At 48.8% G+C, this 17,689-nt stretch overlaps 2 protein-coding genes across 5 annotated transcripts in view; one reads left to right on the top strand and one right to left on the bottom strand.

The window, feature by feature from the left end:
- Positions 1–7,243, bottom strand: part of LOC142900317 (low choriolytic enzyme-like) — an 80,302-nt gene extending 73,059 nt beyond the window's left edge. The window contains exon 1 of the mRNA XM_076044531.1: positions 7,233–7,243. The gene's annotated coding sequence lies outside the window, so the exon portion shown is untranslated. The remainder of the gene's footprint in view (positions 1–7,232) is intronic.
- Positions 1–17,689, top strand: part of LOC142900313 (MAM domain-containing glycosylphosphatidylinositol anchor protein 2) — a 150,122-nt gene that overhangs the window by 108,208 nt on the left and 24,225 nt on the right. For 2 of the 4 annotated variants that reach the window (XM_076044525.1, XM_076044524.1), the window contains exons 9-10: positions 1,130–1,450; positions 10,217–10,489. In XM_076044525.1, the coding sequence (XP_075900640.1) occupies positions 1,130–1,450; positions 10,217–10,489 (594 nt within the window). The remainder of the gene's footprint in view (positions 1–1,129; positions 1,451–10,216; positions 10,490–17,689) is intronic. The other 2 variants (XM_076044527.1, XM_076044526.1) reach the window with 1 other exon arrangement.

The raw sequence follows: 17,689 nt of genomic DNA, 5'->3' as shown, positions 1-17,689 counted from the left end.
GGCTTCTGCGACTTTGGTACTTTTGCTGTCACAACTCCCATCAAATTACTGTTAGGAAAAAAAAAATAGACACATAAATAACAAGGTCAGCTTTCCAGGAGTCTGGCTGCTCTGAGCGGCAGCGTGATGGAGTCTGACGTCTTTTGTGTGTTGGTGGATGAGCTTCGGGCTCTTTCTCTCCCAAGCATCTGGGTCCCTCAGCTTCTGCCTGTTTGCCTACAAAACATACAGCCAGCCGCCAGATTTTGTTCCAGATTTGTATGATTTTTGTTTTTTTGTTATTTTGTTTTTTTGGGTGGAGTCGGGGGGGGGGGCTGTTTTCTTTGCAAAGTCCTCCCAGAGTTGCAGCGGCTGTTTCGGGACCGTGGAGAAGTCTAACAGCAAAGATCCTGTTTGGTAATTGTCCTTCCGTGTCTCCGGAGGGACACAACTTTTCTTTCTGAAGTTTACTTTTGGCTTCTCTGCTGCCTGGTTTCTGCCCCCAATCAGTGGTAGCACGACATGGATGGATGAAAGTTCCCTGCGGTGTAGATCTGTTAAAACCCCCCGTTCTGTGCGGGGTTCCGTTAATGTGAATCTCCCCAGTTGTTGTCGACTAGACGAGGACGTTTGCCAAGTGTGTTTTGTTGGTTTTGTCTTGGCGGTGACTGCTGCTCAGCTACATCACGACAGTGACGGCTTGGTCAGTCAGTGTTGCTCAGGTGGATTCTAGTTTGGTTTTTTGGTTTTTTGGGGGCTTTCTCCTGTTAAATTCTGGACTAACTTGGCCAGCACGGATCATCTTGTCGTCCTCTCACTAACTGCGCATTCATATTTGATTTCCTTTCTTTTATTCATGGGAGCTTGTCATTCGCATTCCTGCTTGTTTGCCATCTCGACTGCATCCGACTTCTTCTCCGCCGCCGAAACCTGCACGGTGCTTGGACCCCGCGGCTCTCAGCTCCATGCTAAGACCATTCCGTCCCGCCGCGGCTCTTTGCTAACCACTAACGTCCGCATGGCCCCTCCCCATCATATCAGCTGTGTATGTGGCTGACGCTTTATTCGCATCCCCGACCCCAAACCCCTCCCTCCCCATTCGACCATCCCCTCTCACCTGGTGTGCCGACTTTCTAGAGCCCCATATCAGTCCCTCCTCTGTTTTTCTCTTTCTTAGTTCCCCCCAACCTGACAGTCCCGCGGGGCAAGTCCCCGCTGGTGGCCCGCGAGGGTGAGACAGTGGAGCTGGAGTGCCTTGTTTCAGGGAAACCCAAGCCCATAATCCTGTGGTCGCGGGCCGACAAGGAGGCGCCCATGCCGGACGGCAGCATGCAGATGGAGAGTTACGACGGCGTGCTGCGCATCGTCAACGTGTCGCGGGAGATGACGGGCTCGTACCGCTGCCAGACCAGCCAGTACAACGGCTTCAACGTCAAGCCGCGAGAGGCCGTGGTGGAGCTGATCGTGCAGTGTAAGTACAACCTCTGTGTGTGTGTGTGTGTGTGTGTGTGTGTGTGTGTGTGTGTGTGTTCTATGAGGTTTTTTGCATTTCCTAAGTAATGGGATCTTTTTTTTTCTTTAGTCAAGTCCACAATTGGCGAAAGACAAGAGTCCCTTATCTATTATACATGTTTGTGTGTATCTCTGTCTGTGTGTCAGTGTAAATAAATATTTATATTAGTTGCATTTCCTAAATGACCAGATCTTCAAGCCCCCACTTGGTGAGTGAAAGACAATAGTCCCCTGTTTAATATATGCGTGTGTATGTGTATGTGTGTGTGTATGTGTGTGTGTGTGTGTGTGTGTGTGTGTGTGTGTGTGAGCCACTTCTAATCCCATGCAGTATGATTCATCTTGCGTTGGGGTGGAGTGTGGCCCAAAAGGAAAAAGAATTGAACATTGTTCTATTTAGTTCCTGCCCGCCCATCCAATTTCCTTTTTTTGAAGTTGAAGTCGGCAAAATGGAGCCGATCCCTAAAGACCGAGGGTTTGGTTTTGAAAGGGAGTGCCGTCGACTCCCGTCATCTTGTGCACGCGACAGGGGTAGGGGGGTTTCCAAGAGCAGAACTAATATTAACAGGGCTCAGTGCTCACGACAGCGCTGTCGTTGAAGAGCGGATGTGTGTGCAATGTGCATGCGTGTGCGGTATAGAAGGAAAGAGGGTCCATATCTCCGGGTTCAACCCACCCACCCCCTTTTTCTTTTCTTTTACATTTCTCGCCGAGTGACATTCAAACATGGCTCAGCGGCTAATTAGCGAGCGGCTAATTTATTCCCGCTAGTATTCATTTTGCATTCATTTATGGAGATTTGAACGGAATACTTCGAACGAACAGTGGGGATTCAAAGGATCTGTCATTCACGCCAGGGCTGGCTGGCGACGTTTCTTCCTGGCTAAATAAAGACCGTGGAAGACGGAATCAGGAAAAGGGAAGGAAAGCGATCCGCAGCCATTATTCGGCGAGTGATTATAAGAAATGGTTGGCGGGGGGGGGGTCTCTGCCTGGTCCCATTGTTTCCGTAATGGCCTACTTACAGTCATTTTACAGTCACGCATCCCAAAGCCTGAGGAAGGAACTCTGGGATTCGTGCAAAGTTTTGGCACCAGTGGCACCCAAAGATCAGCGCGCTTGATGTCCCTGACTGAATATTTACTAAATACTGTCTGTATTAGGATCGAGGGTTATTACTCTATTCATAATATTTAAAAAATCATTCTTACTAATAGAAAAAGATGAATATAAATAATAAATGTTAAAACTCTCATACTATTTCTTTTCCCAAAAAAAAGCCACTTTGTTAGGACGTTCAAAAAAACTTGTGATGAATTATGGAAATCGTGGTACCAGACGTTGCTGCAACTGCCGACTGAAAGAAAAAACTGTTTTCAGCAGTGCTTAAAAACTAAAATTTTGTGGACAGTTTGTGCTTCTCTGTGCCTCTTTCGCTCAATCGGCGAGGACGGCGGGGACGGCGGGAACACCGCGACCGCCCCGGCCTGGTTCCAGGTCACCAAGTTACCCGTAAAGTGAGGAAGGAAGTCCGTACACTTCCGTCCGTTCCTCTCCCAGCACAGCACATGCAGGTGCAAGTGACCTGCTGATCAATCCTCCTCGTCGATTCTTTTCCAGCCCGTCTATAGACTTCTCACTTGAGATGTGCTTCTTTCGTCTCGGTATCGATTCAGAGCAGAGCCACTGGTGTGATCACTGCAACTTCATTGCAGTGGTCGTACGTGCAGGGAGACGGTTTGTTTTGCTGTGCGTACGGTGAGAAAACTAGGACACCCAGTGGTGAACAGGCATCACATCCTGCCCTCGTACCTTGAACCTCCGTCATTGTCTAACAGTCACTGACATTTTACAGCCTATTTTATCATTTCATGTGTTTTGTAAACGCAGCATTTGGAAAGTTGTTTGAACCGTTTTTCAAAAATGCTGGGCTCGGCTGAAATGTTTCCCCCTCAGTCCAAATTCCATTGTTGATTAGTCAGAAAAATATCAGTTGACATTGAGAAAATGCAGCAACACTAAAAAAAAAAAAAAAAGAGCTAAAAAAATAAATGGGATTTATGAATTCAATAAAAAAAATAACTACAAGGCAGTAAAACGAAAGACAAGGCCTCCAGAAAATGAACATACAGGCGGCCTTGATGAACTCCAAAATGTACACATTTAAATTCAAACAGCAAGGAGGAGTTTCTCGTCAAGGTTCCTTTTAATCAGACACGGTTCGAGAGCTGAGGAGCAAACTCCAGCGACGGTCTCCCAGTGGGTGTGAGAGGGATCACTGGATCACTGGAGCAGGAGTTCTTTCTTCCCTCCTTGTTCACCTGGGGAGGAAAAGGTCACCTCCTCCCATCACGGACGTGTTCACGCGCACGTGTGTCTCAGCAGTAGTGAAGCGAGACGACAACCGCGCACCGAGCTGCTGTCTTTAACGATGCCGCCTCCAGTTGGTACCCCAACCGGAACCAGGAGTCGGGATGAAGCCTCCAGGATCCAAATAGGACGACTGATTTCATTTCAATGGAGTTGCTAACCCGCCATACAGGCCAAAGTGCATGAGCGGTAGTGTCACTCCCCGTCACGCCTCTGCAGTTCACGAAATGCATTAAGACGCATCAGCCAATCAGAACGAGCCGAGAGCCACAGCACTGACAACACCAGGAATAAAAAGTCTTGTCGAGGGATTTTCCGGCCTTCATATATTTATTTATGTGTTTAATTTAAATTGAGTGAGTTAAAAATAGTTAAAAGTGATGTAAAAGTATACAGTATAAATATTAATAATGGATTTCAATCTGGAGGCGTCCTGTCAACCCTTTTAACCCTTCGTGTTAATTTTTTTACAGCCTTTTTGGGCTTTTTTGGCTACTGTACCTTGAGTGGCCACTGGGAAAAAATTGACGAGAATGAACTTCATGAAGGCGCTTCGACGCCTCTCTTGCCTCCCGCCCCACTTCCGTACCTTCCTCTCCCCCTTTTGTTTCCTTACGGCTCGCCTCCCCTCGCCTCGCCAGTCCTTCCGAGATGCCTCTTTTTTTCCAACCATTTTTTTTTTCTCCCCCCATTTCCTCGCCTGCTTTTCCCGGTTTTCCACCGCCTTGAGCCCCGCACACCACCTACCTCCCCCACCGCCTTTTCTTTTGGTGGTGAGCCAGAGCGCAAAAGCCGGCGTTTAGTCGCCCCCTAACTTGATCAAGGGGTGCCGAGGTACGGTCCTCTGCAGCAAAGAGCATTAGGAGAGGCGTGAAGGAGCGACTCTGGCAAGTCAACAGCTTTGATATGTTCAAAAAAAAGAGAGGAGGAGGAGGGTGGGAGCGCATCCGCTGGCTGGCTGGCTGGCGGTCGGCGTCGCCAGGAGGCGAGGAGGTAGCGGCAGACGGGAGGACGGCTCGCCTTTTTTTAGCAAGCCGTCGCTCGCTAATAGAATTGCAAACCCCCCCCCCCAAATCCCCGGCTGTGACACCCTAATGTTCTTAGCGAGTTGGCGCGAACCGGAGGGAAAGAAGAAGAAGAAGGAGAAGCTGGGAGGAAGGGGGGTGGGGAATGGGGGAGGGCCTTAGAGGAGGTGGGGGGAGGAAGAGCTGGAGAGCAGCTTCCTGTCCTAGATTCTGCAGCCACCACCGCTGTGCCGCTGCCGCTGTCTGTCTGTCTGTCTGTCTGTCTGTCAGTGGCCTCCACTCCAGCCCAGATGTGCCAGGATCTTTTCCAGCTCCGGCTCGTGTCGCTGCCCCCTGCTGCACATCAGCGAGATCAGCCAACCAAACAAGATGAAAAAGAAAAAAAATAAACAGCCACCATCCCTGGAAAAAAAAAAAAAATCTTGGACAGAATTCCACTAGTAGTTTTTAATGAATTTTCCCATTCTGCATCTCAAACAGGGGTGTCAAACATACGCAGTGGGGCCAAAATGTAAAGCTTGGACAAAGTCTCGGGCTAACATTTATATGTATTGAAAAAAATCTTCCTCCAGATAGTCAACATTTTTATATGGACCTAATCAAGTTTTGATTTAACACAGAATACGGAACAAGAAAAGCTTCATACTACACAATAAATAACTTAATATTTCACACATACAAAAATTGAATTAAAAAAAAAAAAAACAAACAAACTCATCAAAATGAATACACAGTTACACTGTGGGCCAAATTTGGCCCGTGAGCCAGAGTTTGACACCTAAGAGCTAGAACCTCTGCAATAGCTCCCCTTCTACCCTCCAGACTACTCGCTAATGTGATCCATATTAAGAAGCTAGCACGTTTAGCGCAACAGCAGCAAAATTAAGCCTTTGCGTAACTGCGGTGACCCAACACAACACGTTGTGCGCTGTTTCAGTTTTGTTTCGTTGTTGTTGTTGTTGTTGTTCTCGAGTCGATCTGTGTTTGTTTCGCACCCGCCCCCAAACTTGGCGCTCCTGCCACAGAATTATTCATAGCTTTTGGTCAGCGACAAAAGCAAAAAAAAAAAAAAAAAAAAAAAACATCTAGTCAGGGATCGCCAGCCAAGCCAGTCGTCGCTCTAAAGAATCTCCGTTCATTAATTGTATACTTAGGTCCATAAATAATCTCCGCTTGTGTGCCTACATGCTTGTGTGTGTGTGTGCGTGTGTATGTGTTTTTTAATAATAATATGCTAATGCGGATGGCGCTTAAGTTCAGTGTTTGATTGCGGCGGCAGCGCGAGGGGAGGAGGGCGCGTTGATGCGGAGCAGCTTTTCGGCTCTGCATTATTCAACACAGGGACTCATTACGAGTCGCTTGAATCAGGGTTATCATTTCTTATTCCGTCTATGTACATCCGTTTGACTTCCTAATAAAAGCCCTTTTCTTTTCTTTTTTTTTTCTTCCTTTCGGTTCCGAGACGTGTCTCCCGAGGCGGAACGGCGTCCCGGTTGCCGCCTCCGCCGCTGTTGTGTGGGAACTGTTGGTTGTTTTGTTTTTTTCCCGGAGACGGAGGTCCGGCGGGTCACGTGTCCCTTCGACACGAAGCCGTGAATAATAGATGTGTTGGCGAAGGTTCTAGTGGCGCTGCAGTGGCGGAGAACTTTTACACGTTCACTGTATTTAAAAGAGAAACAAGCCGTCAGGATTTGATTTGACTTCACAATTCAAGTAATTTTACTTCTTCTTCGCTTCCTCGGTTTGCTCGACTGAGTCTCTGATTTGAATCCTTCCAGGTGTGAACTGATGATTTGATGCTTATGCTCAGAGACTTTGCGCAACTGCTAATTATTTCCATAAAAACTCCCTGCGTTAAGAAAAAAAAAAAAAAAAAAGGCCCAGCGTAGCGGCGGTTTTAGCGGGAAGCTAGCACGTGGCGTTTTAGTGCGAGGCTGTAAACAAAGAGCTCACTATGCTTTTATGCTTTTGTTTCTGGTAGATCAGTAGAGGCGCTTTGGTTGCTGCGTCAGCCCCCACGAGAGTGTGTTTGAGTGTGTGTGAATGTGTGTGTGTTTCATAATTAATCATGCAAAGCTGCTCCACTGGAGTCCGAAGGAAAATGTGTATAATGTGGAGCTTTTAAAGTACTTTAAGTGAGATGGAAGATGTAATCAAAGAACAAATTAAAAACACACACACACACACACACACACACACAGCGAGCGTGCACGTGCGTGCGTGTGTGTGTGTGTGTGTGTGTGTGTGTGTGTGTGTGTGTGTGTGTGTGTGTGCGACCTGCCCGGAGGCGGCGCACGTCCTCCTTGTGACGCGCGCTCACCTGCAGAATGAAATATTGAAGCCCTGGTGGCTGAATCTGACATTTATTATAAGAGCAGTTGAAGCTATATTTCAGAAAGACAGGCGCACACAACCACACACACGCGCCCACGCACTTCCATGCACGTGCCACGTCTTCTGCCCACCTGCGTGCACAGGGCGGACGTGCGCGGGCCGCTGGGAAAAGGCCTCGCTGCTCCCTCACTGTTGTTTTTCAGCGCATTACTGTCGAGCTGACTGATGATGGATTACATCTCGGGCTGCCGTCCACCCTCTCTCTCTCTCTCTCTCTCTCTCTCTCTCTCTCTCTCCCTCTCTCTCTCTCTCTCCCCCCTCATGGCCCGTGACTTACCGCGACTCTCCACCCTCGGCGCCCTCGCCGCTACGCTAACCGCGGAAAGCGGCCCCGAGGAGGGAATTCCAAGCAGGACCTTTTTTTTTTTTTTCTTCGCTTTTCCAGCCGAAAGCGGAGATGCACAGGTGGCTCTGCCCTGGCTGTTTGGGCTGTTTGGGCTGTTTGGGGAGATAAGAGTGTCTGGAAAACTGAGGGGAAAAACAGAGAAGTAAACCTCGTCCTGTCTGTCTGTGTTTGTCTTTGTCTGAAACGGACTCACTGCGATTGGGTCAAGTGCCGTTCAGGAGGGTTTGGGAGCCGCGCTGCACTTCTCTGCCGCACAACACACAAAAAAAAAAACACTCTTTCCTTTTATTTATCTATTTTTTTCCTTTGATGCGATAAGCAGAGATTCGGTCGGAGACTCGGCAGAGAGGAACCCTGGAAATTGTTTTTTGTTTTTTTGATTTTTAAGGAGGATGTTGAAAAGGGACAAAACATCATTATTTCATTTTGTTTCATTTCGGTTTTGGTGGGGGTTTTTTCTGTGATTGCTTCCTCTTTTCTTTTTCTATTTAATGATTTATTGAGTCCCCGCTTACTCCACCTTGCTATGTCATGTTGTGTGTGCGTGTGTGTGTGCTTTGTGATCATTTGCAAGGACACAAAAACCTTGCGCTGTTACATCACTGGAGTCGTGTTCTTGACAACTGGGACCTCCATGAACAAAAAAGCTCTTTTTGTTTTGTTTCATGTAAATTATCAAAAAAAAAAAGAAGAGGATTTTGCTCCAAAATGCAAATACGCCCGCCCGTCCTCCCAGTCGACCTTCCCACGTTTCGGATGAAGGTCGTTTTTTCCCAGAGTTTCGCATCGACCAATCACAGTGTTCGTCCTCCACAACATGTTTGCTGTATCAGAAAACGGCAGCTACGGACATGTTTGTAAAAAGCAGTTGATTAAAGGTTCCTGACGACGTCACTCATGGCCTCATCCCGTGATGTGCTGTGTAAAAATTAATTAATAAGCAGCTCATTTACTTGCGTGGGCCCCGCGCTCTGAAAGGCTCCTTAATTAGACTCACAATGGCGCCCGTGAGTAATGCGGGAGATTATGCTGCAGATTACGGCTTCAATCAGGTAATCGCTGATCTGTAACAGATTACATTTTCAGAAGGTAGCGCCTTCCGGCCGCCGCCGCCGCCTCCGCCCGTAGCTCCGCCCCAAATGTGCAAATTCCAGGCGATTAAGGTGACGGAGGTGGCAACTCGCCTCCCTTCGTGTGATCCTGGCTTGTGTTTTTCTTCAACGGCGGGGGATTTCGTCGGCAGAGATCGGCCGGGACGGCCGGCGATTATTCACCATCGCTCTCCGGCGTTGAGGAGCTCTCGCACGCAATTTGTTCCCCGCCGTTATCGGCTCCGAGGGCGTTTCTGTTCTGTTCTTTCTTTCTTTTTTGCGTGACCGGTCGCATTAATCTCCGCCTCGAAATAACGGCAGATGTGTTTGTGTCGCGGGAACCGACGATCCGGAACCCGCGGTGAGGGAAAAGCAAAAGCGGGGGCGGCTCAACTCGCAACCAATCACGCAGGAGTGGGCGTCGGCCACGGGGCGCTGAATAAAAATGTTTGGTTTATCTTCAAAAATGAAAGAAAATAGATTTTGACTACATGTTAAGCAATTTCATTGGAGATTACCAGCTGCTGAAAACATCTTCAGTTAATTATTAGTCAGAAAAAGATTCATGTTTGAGGTTGAAAAAAAAAGAAAGAATAAAAAGAACTAAAATAAATTCTAATATGGCTGCCTGGATCCTCTCACCGTTGGAGCGCCCCCTAGGTTTGAAATGTAGGAATTGCTGGAATTGTTTGTTCTGGAGGGAGGTTCCAGGGTCCAGGTCTCCGTGTTGGTTGTCACATCCTCGGATCGGTTTTTATAATTTCCCGCCAGTTGGAGAGCTGCTGGTTCAGTTCCTCTTCATCACCCTGTTAGCAGTTCCCCACCAGGCGGGACTGATTTGGTTGGTCTTTGTGTGTGTGTGAGTGTGTGTGTGTGTGTGTGTGTGTGTGTGTAATTGAGCTCCCTGTCCACTCCCCTGCTGTCTCACCCCTGCATCCACTGGATTTCTTCTCCTTCTCCTCCTCTTCTTCCTCCTCCTCCTCAGGTTCATCCCAGACGTGGAGCCTCTTCTCCTCTTTCTCCCGCTGTTTTGCTGCACCGACGGCCAGACCGTCCTTCAAAATCGTTTCTTTTTTTTTTTTTTTCGTCTCCCCTCCTGGCGGGGCCTTCGTGAATTAAACATGAGTTGCTTGTCATTCAAATCGCTGCTATTTTCTTCCCAGTTATGTCCTTCTCAGATCTGTGATGAGAACTGGGACGTCGCTGAGAGCCATTTTCCCTTTCGTTCATTCTCTTTCTTTTTTCCCCTTTTCTTTCTCTCTTTCATAACGCCTTCAGTTCTGAGTCAATTTTTTTTTGCAAAACGATTCTCATTCTTTTTTTATATTGAACAGCTTTTTCAGACGCTGCCACTCCTGACTGCCGTCTTTGTCTTCTTGATGCTCTTCCTCCTCCTCTTTCTCCTCCACTGTGGAGGTCAGACGCAGTGCGGCGCTCACCTGGACAGCGCCCCCCCCCCTCCCTTTATCGCTTCTCACGCTGTCCCCTCTGGTCCGCAGACCCCCCCACGGTGGAGCCGGCCTACATGGAGATGCGTCAGGGCCTGGGGAGGCCCGTGGTGATGACGTGCCGCGTGCTGAGGGCCCACCCGTCCCGGGTGCTGCGCTTCGAGTGGCTGCTGTCCAACCGGCTGCTGAACGCCGGCCCCTTCGACACCCAGCGGGACGAGACCGAGTACACCATCCGCAGCTTGAACCGCGACGGCTGGGGGGAGTACACCTGCAACGTCATCAACGAGGCCGGAGCCGGGAAATGCACCTTCCAGGTCACAGGTACGCACGATACGCCCGCAGGTTTCTGCCACGGATGTGTTATAAGAGCTGCCTAGCGGGTGATTTTTCCCAATGGCAGAGAAATAACAAGAGACACGTCCCCTGGATGCAATTCATCTCCTGACTTCATCTACAGAACAGTTTATGGTGAATTTTACTGTTAAATGTTTGTGTAAAAAGTGTCATTTGAAAAAAAGTCTCCAATTTAAACTTCCTCTAAGTTACACTCAGGTTTGTTTGCTCCCCTCAAAGCTGCTTCAGTCCTTTTCCATGTAGATGTGATGTGCAAAATGTCGGATGGAAACAGGTTTTTGCATAATGAACTCTGACGCGGCGAACGCTCGGCTCGGTCGGTGACCTGTGCTGCTCTTTCCCGCATGTTTTCATAACGAGCTGGTCGACGCGGCTGCCAGCACGAACAGATCCGTCCGGACGGACGACGAGACCAAAGTCTTCATGACCGGCGCTCCGCGCTGCTCTCGCTACTGCCGAGCAGGAAGTCCTTTATTTTAAGACGGCTGAGTTTGTCTCAGGGAGGCGGCGACACGGGAAAGTGAGGCAGACGCTTAATGCTTTATTGCCTCCTTCATTTTTAATGCTACATAGAAAACGCTTTTAGGTCGCGCGCAACTTTCGAGGATGGTAATGTTCTCATAAAAGTTCCCAGATCGTATCTTTATTTCTTTATTTTTTCGTTTTCATCGCAGGCTGTAGCGTAACGACGGCTCGTCGCGCTTCGTCGACCCTGCCTGACTGAAAAAAACCTGCATGTTTAGCCCTCTGTTTGCAGCCTCCTGCTAAAACCGATGCTTTCGTTTGGCGGCCTCTGCGCGGTGGAACGGAGGGGACAAAAAATTAAGGCAGCCTCCAGGGCCTGGCTTTGGGTGTTGTCAACCTAGGGCAAACTTTCTCTGTCACACCCCACCTTGGAGGAAGAACATTTTTCATGCCCCTCCCCTCCATGCAGCCTCCTGCATGGAGGGGAGGGGCTGTGTCTTGAGGGATCCCGATGAACCTGCAAGTGGTCCCATGTCTCTAGGACAAAGTTGACTTTTGACCCCATAGACTTGCATGGCATTAGGGTTAGCGATAAGGCTGGAATTAGGGTTAGGGTTAGGGTTAGCTGGAATTAGGGTTAGGGTTTCGGGGTTCCTCATGGGCTAGAAGCCCCAAATTTGACGTGGTTGTGTCTTGAGGGATCCCGATGAACCTGCAAGTGGTCCCATGTCTCTAGGACAAAGTTGACTTTTGACCCCATAGACTTGCATGGCATTAGGGTTAGCGATAAGGCTGGAATTAGGGTTAGGGTTAGGGTTAGCTGGAATTACTGTTAGGGTTTTGGGGTTCCTCATGGGCGAGAAGCCCCAAATTTGACGTGGCTGTGTCTTGAGGGATCCCGATGAACCTGCAAGTGGCCCCATGTCTCTAGGACAAAGTTGACTTTTGACCCCATAGACTTGCATGGCATTAGGGTTAGCGATAAGGCTGGAATTAGGGTTAGGGTTAGGGTTAGCTGGAATTAGGGTTAGGGTTTTGGGGTTCCTCATGGGCGAGAAGCCCCAAATTTGACGTGGCTGTGTCTTGAGGGATCCTGATGAACTTGAAAGTGGCCCCATGTCTCTAGGACAAAGTTGACTTTTGACCCCATAGACTTGCATGGCATTAGGGTTAGCGATAAGGCTGGAATTAGGGTTAGGGTTAGGGTTAGCTGGAATTAGGGTTAGGGTTTTGGGGTTCCTCATGGGCGAGAAGCCCCAAATTTGACGTGGCTGTGTCTTGAGGGATCCTGATGAACCTGATTAGTTCCCCCGGGCGCCCCGTCTGCCTCCCGCCTGGTGTTTCGTGCCCCCCCAGATGTGACTCTGCGCCCCCCAGGGGGGGTGTGCCACCCACTTTGAGAAACACTGACCTCGAGAGAGGTAGCCGGGCCCCTTTATGACATCACAAAGGGAAGGCGAGATCTGTGTGTGTTTCAACGAAGCCAATAACCCAAAGGAGGAGTGTTTGTTGCTTTAATCTCCCTCTGACGCTCTGCCCCCCTCCACCTCCAAACCCATCAAGTCTCAACTTTCCTCCTTCCTCTCGACTCTTCCTCTCCTCCTTCTTCACTCATCCCTCAGTTTTCCTTTGTCCTCCCCTGCTTGTGTTCGCCACGAATCAGGCTCGCAGGTAAGAGCAAGAACAGACGGGAACACCTGCCCAACACCCCCACCAGCCGTTTGTTCTTCTCACCGGGGTTGGCACTTTTCTTCTTTCTCTCTCTCGCCTCCCCCCCCTCGCACCCCCCTTCCCCCACCCGGTGCTCCACATTCCCACCATCTGGACGGGGCGCTTGCCAAAGGTATGGAGGCTCTTTTAGCAAAGCCCCCTCCCCCAACCCCCACAACACCCCCCGAGTGCGAGAGCATGATGCAGAAAATCCACTCTGGTTCCTCCCGTCAGCCGTGAAATCTGCCTTTGGCCCGTCTCCTCAAACTTTCGGGGCCTCGCGCTCCTCCAGGTTTGTGATATTTGGCCGCGAGACTCGCGGGGCAGTGACGCCGCGGCGAGGAAGCCACAGACGCTCTCGTGGCAGACGACGGAGCTCATGAAATATTTGTCGTGGGTCCAGCGGGTCTCAGCGGCGCTGAGGTAGCATCTCGGGTTTAAAGGCAGGTTAGACGAGCGATGTTCCGCTTTGCTGACACGAAGAAGTTTGTCCTGAGCCGCTCAAAAAATAGCAGGAGAAAAAAATCACCAAAGTCAAGGGTCAAAACGTTCGGCGGTGCCGTGCCAGTTGGACGGCTCGCATGTGTGTGTGTGTGTGTGTTTGGGGATGCCCATATGCCCGACCATTGGGACATCTGCGGAAGCAGCAAGTGAGGTGCGAGGGCCAAGTTGGCTGTGTGCTGGTGGCGGGGGTTGGGGGTGGAGAGAGGGAGGGTTGGAAGGGGGGACAGACCCTGAGACCTTGAGACCCTCGCCAGGCTGTAACGTGCACCGCTGAGCCGCTGGCTCCGGCCGCGCCGTCTTGGAAGGATACAGAATTTCTCAGAAATGCCGAGATCGCGACTCTTCCGACTGCCCGAGTTTTTCTCGGCTCGGTGTTCCTCTTCCTGCTGCTTTTTAGGTGTAATGTTGAACTCCTTGTTAATACAAGCAGCTGCTCAGCCAATCGCTAGACAGCAACTCGGTGCATTCAGCCGTGTAAGACGTGGTAAGGACGACTCACTCAAAACGCCAAACCCGGCAGGAGAACTGTGAAGAAGTGGGACTGAAGTGACTTTGAACGAATGAATGAATTTATTTCAAACATGTAACTATTTGTACATACAAAAGAAAGAAATAATAAATAATAATACAAATAATAAAAATAAAAAAGCAAAAGCATCAAAACACTGCACACACCAAATATTGCAACACAGATACCATCTAAATATGTAATATATAAGCACCCATAGAAATATACAACAGATACACTACATAAATATCTATATAAACATATAATTATACTAATTAAAATATAGTACATACGTGTCCTTATAAATATAGATATAATATAATGCAATATTACATAATATAACACGATATAGTTCAATATATATGCATATACTACACAGATATCCATATAAATACATGATATACACACATACATACATTGAACGTGGTGAACGTGGCTGTTGGTCTGCTGCAGTGTTTGACAACCTGTTGATCTTCTGGGATCTTCTGGGAAAAAGAGGAAATGATTATCCAGCAAGCAGCGGGCAGTGCTGTGCAGGAAGATGGGTTCAGAGGTCCGAAGGGTCAAAGGTCAGAGAGGGAGAGCATAGAAAGGCAACAGGAAGTCAATTCTGCAGAACAGCATCTCTGAGCTCACAACACCTCCAACCTTGAAGCAGCTCACTGGCCAGTTTATCAGGGACGACCTGCTGCCTGGTAAAGTGGCCGGTGAGCGTTTGACTCACCGCTGCTTGCAGTATTTTAGCCTGATTTGTCATCCAATACTTCATTCAGCAAGTGCTCTATTTTTTTCGCAAGCGCAGAATAAGTTTAGTCTAATTAGAAAGACGTTGGGAGCAATACTGGTGCAACACAAAGGTGCAAGAAGGATTTTTCACCTGATCGCTAAACACAGCAGGTGATGCCGATGAGTAGAGCTCTCATCGACCACGACTCGCACTGCGGTGGAAAGTGAAAAATGAAAATTGAGGAATCAGATTTTCCAAGTGTTTGGCTGCTACAGTCGACTCTTGGAGTCTCGTATTTGTTTTGTCCTTAAACAATTTTCACCTCTCCTGGTGTGAAAGTCGTCTTTTCCTGCCGCGCTCCTCTCACCACTGGCTGACTGGCTGCTCAGCGGCCGTCACCAGCCAATTACTGCTCAGTCCTCTGGTGTCCTGGAAGCCGCTCCTGACGACGAGCTTGATAATATATGTTGGTTTTTTTCCCCCCCTCCTGTCTACCCTCAACCAGCTGCCGCCTCCATATGCAACCATCAATTCCCCCAACAGAAGTCACCCATCAGTCCGACAGTGTACGGCACAGCTCGCCATATGGCGGGACAAAGTGTTGTCCTGAGGAGGAAAACACGTTTTCAGCTTTAAAGGAGGAAAAAAAAAAAAAAAACAGAGGGAGGAAATGTAAAGAAATTCCGCAAACAAGGTCAACGTCTCGCCAGAAGGAGTTGGCTGAGCAGTTATTAGTCACCGCGTTGTCGGTTCCGCTGGTGTAAACAGATTTAAAAAAGAGAGGGGGGGGGGGGGGGATCAATTAAGCCTTGCACGCTCAGCGTTTAACGTCTCGCATCCAGGGCTGTCGGCTTTAATGAGATAATGTCGGGAAATTTGTGTTTCACCTCACATTAGACAGAAATTAGGCCGTACTTATATTTATTTGTTGCTTCTCACTGTGTCAATGTTTCATTGTGGTGATCGTTGGGCAATTTTGCTTTAATGGGTTTAAAGATTTTTTTTTATTTCTTATTTAGAATCTCAGAAGGCAAACCATTTAAAGGTAAATAAAACATTTAATACATAACATCGGACGTTAACAGTGTCCACAGTCGAGTAGCTTCAGGATTTGCAGCTTGACAGGTTCAAGTGCCTTTTGTGACATCACAAAGGGCACGTGCTGTATGTAATTTCTGTGAAATTGACTGCAACAGAAGCACATTGGCTTCTTCGGTGACTCATACGAGGGTGCGGCTCAGGTCGGGTTTGGAGCTCGACGAACGCTGCGGGTTTCATCCAGCCGAGCGCTGCCAGGCGAGCAGCAGACGCTGTCTGTTCCTTCCTCTGTTGCACTGGACTCACTGCAGCAGAAGCCGTTGGGCTCTTTGGTCGCAAGACACAGAGAGACGTGGACCTGCTGCAGCCGAACCTTGCGGGGTGCTTCTTCTCTCACCTCAGAGTGGAACTATCTCAAGTGAAATCCATCGCTGGGTCATATAATTCACTCTACAAATTGTGTACGAGAGTTGGTCAGAACACAATGTGAATGTGAGCAGGCGTGGGGCCACTGCACTTCTCTTTCTATCAATCAAGAAGTCGATTCGTCTTCAGCTTGAAGTGAAATTAGGACGTCTGTTCATGTGTGATGCTTTCGGCCGCTTTTCACTTCGCGCCAAAACTACGCCTTTATCCAGTAGATTCAGTCTTAAAAGCTGTATTTATCCCTAATTCCTCACTTTCAACGCGGACAAAATATCCTTTATAAGATGCCAATTATGGGCTTCTCTGAATGAAAAATGGTGTCTTAGTATTACATCTTTTGTACGAGCCTGTTAGGCTGGGTAATGTGTTCTGTCCACATTAGGAGACGATTGTCGACTTTCTCTCTGGTCGTTGTTCTGCCTTGTTTTTCTCCTGAGACTGAGGCTGCGTGACATCAACCAGGACCAAAGAAAATAACAGAAAGCCTGATGTCGATGTTGAAGTGTCATTTTTCTGGCCACGTCCTTAATTAATTCTCGTCCCATCCTGCAAGTGTCAGAAGTGTCAGACTTTTTTTCTCCTTAAGGGTTCCATTGCAGGATTGGAGGATTTAATTCTGACTAAACAATTAAGTAGAGGTCTTGTTTTTTTTGTTTTTTTGTTTAATCAACATTAACTTGCAACGATGTAAAACAAAATGTCTGGCCTAATTTGTCAGGCTTTTTTTATACCAGCTCTACAATCGCTGGTTGTACTGGATATTTGGCCGGAAAGGTCATCGTTGGAATCGCCAATTGTTGGAAGTTCTGTCGATATGGAGGTCTTTGTTCTGCTGCCGCTCGGTTGGTCTCATCGTCCGTCACCATCGATCACATGACTTCGGCCTCCGTGCTGCGATTGTGTTTACCGTGAGGAATGTGTGGTATTAGCGGCGCCGCAACGAGACGGCCAAACATCCTTCCCCGGTGCGCCCGGCGTGATAAATAGCTCACCTGATCAGGCAGCTCCGTCCCTAATAGCACATCTAATTCACTCATTGTATCTGAGCGGACACATCGGTCCCATCAATTTGTGTCTCGTAACCGTGGCCGGCCGTAAATACGGCGGGAAGCAGATTACTCTCCCAGGATGGATCCGAGTGAAAAGGGCCATTTAGAGTCTTTTATTATTTATGAGCCGTCATAAATTATGCGCTCGGTTTCGTTGGACGGCAACGCGGGCGAGTGGCGTCGGTCAAAGGTGCGACTCTGCGCGCCGGCCGTCACGACGGCGACGACGGGTTCCACATGAAAAGCAGAGCAGCGGTGGAGCGGCCGGGTTCCCGTGAAGGCGGGAAATGAGAGGAGAGACGTGTTGGTGGAACCTTTGACCTGCATCAGCCTCATTTTATTCCCACTGGAGGAGGAGGGGGGGGGTGAAACGACAAAATCAATAGGAACACGGCTGTTTTTACGGGCCGTCCATCAAGTCACAGCCAAGCCCCGCCGCCTCCCCCCCTCACCCCCAGGGGGAGCCGGAGCCACTCGAACTGTTTACGAGAATGTTTGCCGGAATTCGTCCATAACATGAATTTAGTAGGCAGGTTTATCGCCGTGCACTTTGCTTTTGCGCCGAGTCGCAATGTTCGGTTCTGCACTGTTCTGTTGACACATTTTTCACTCCTTTCCTGCAACAATAATCATGTGCGGCAATCCTGCGGTGATACAAAGCAGACGTTTTCAGTGTTTGAGCTTGAAAGGTCCCAAAACTCTCCTGCAAAACTGACTGAACTGACGTCAGCCAGCAGTCC

Source organism: Nelusetta ayraudi, unplaced genomic scaffold, assembly GCF_046127955.1.
Source record: "Nelusetta ayraudi isolate G7.1 ecotype Tasmania unplaced genomic scaffold, CSIRO-AGI_Nayr_v1 ptg000082l, whole genome shotgun sequence".
Classification (NCBI taxonomy): Eukaryota; Metazoa; Chordata; class Actinopteri; order Tetraodontiformes; family Monacanthidae; genus Nelusetta; species Nelusetta ayraudi.
Note: the sequence above shows the minus strand (reverse complement) of the source record. Positions and strands in the feature narration are given on the sequence as shown.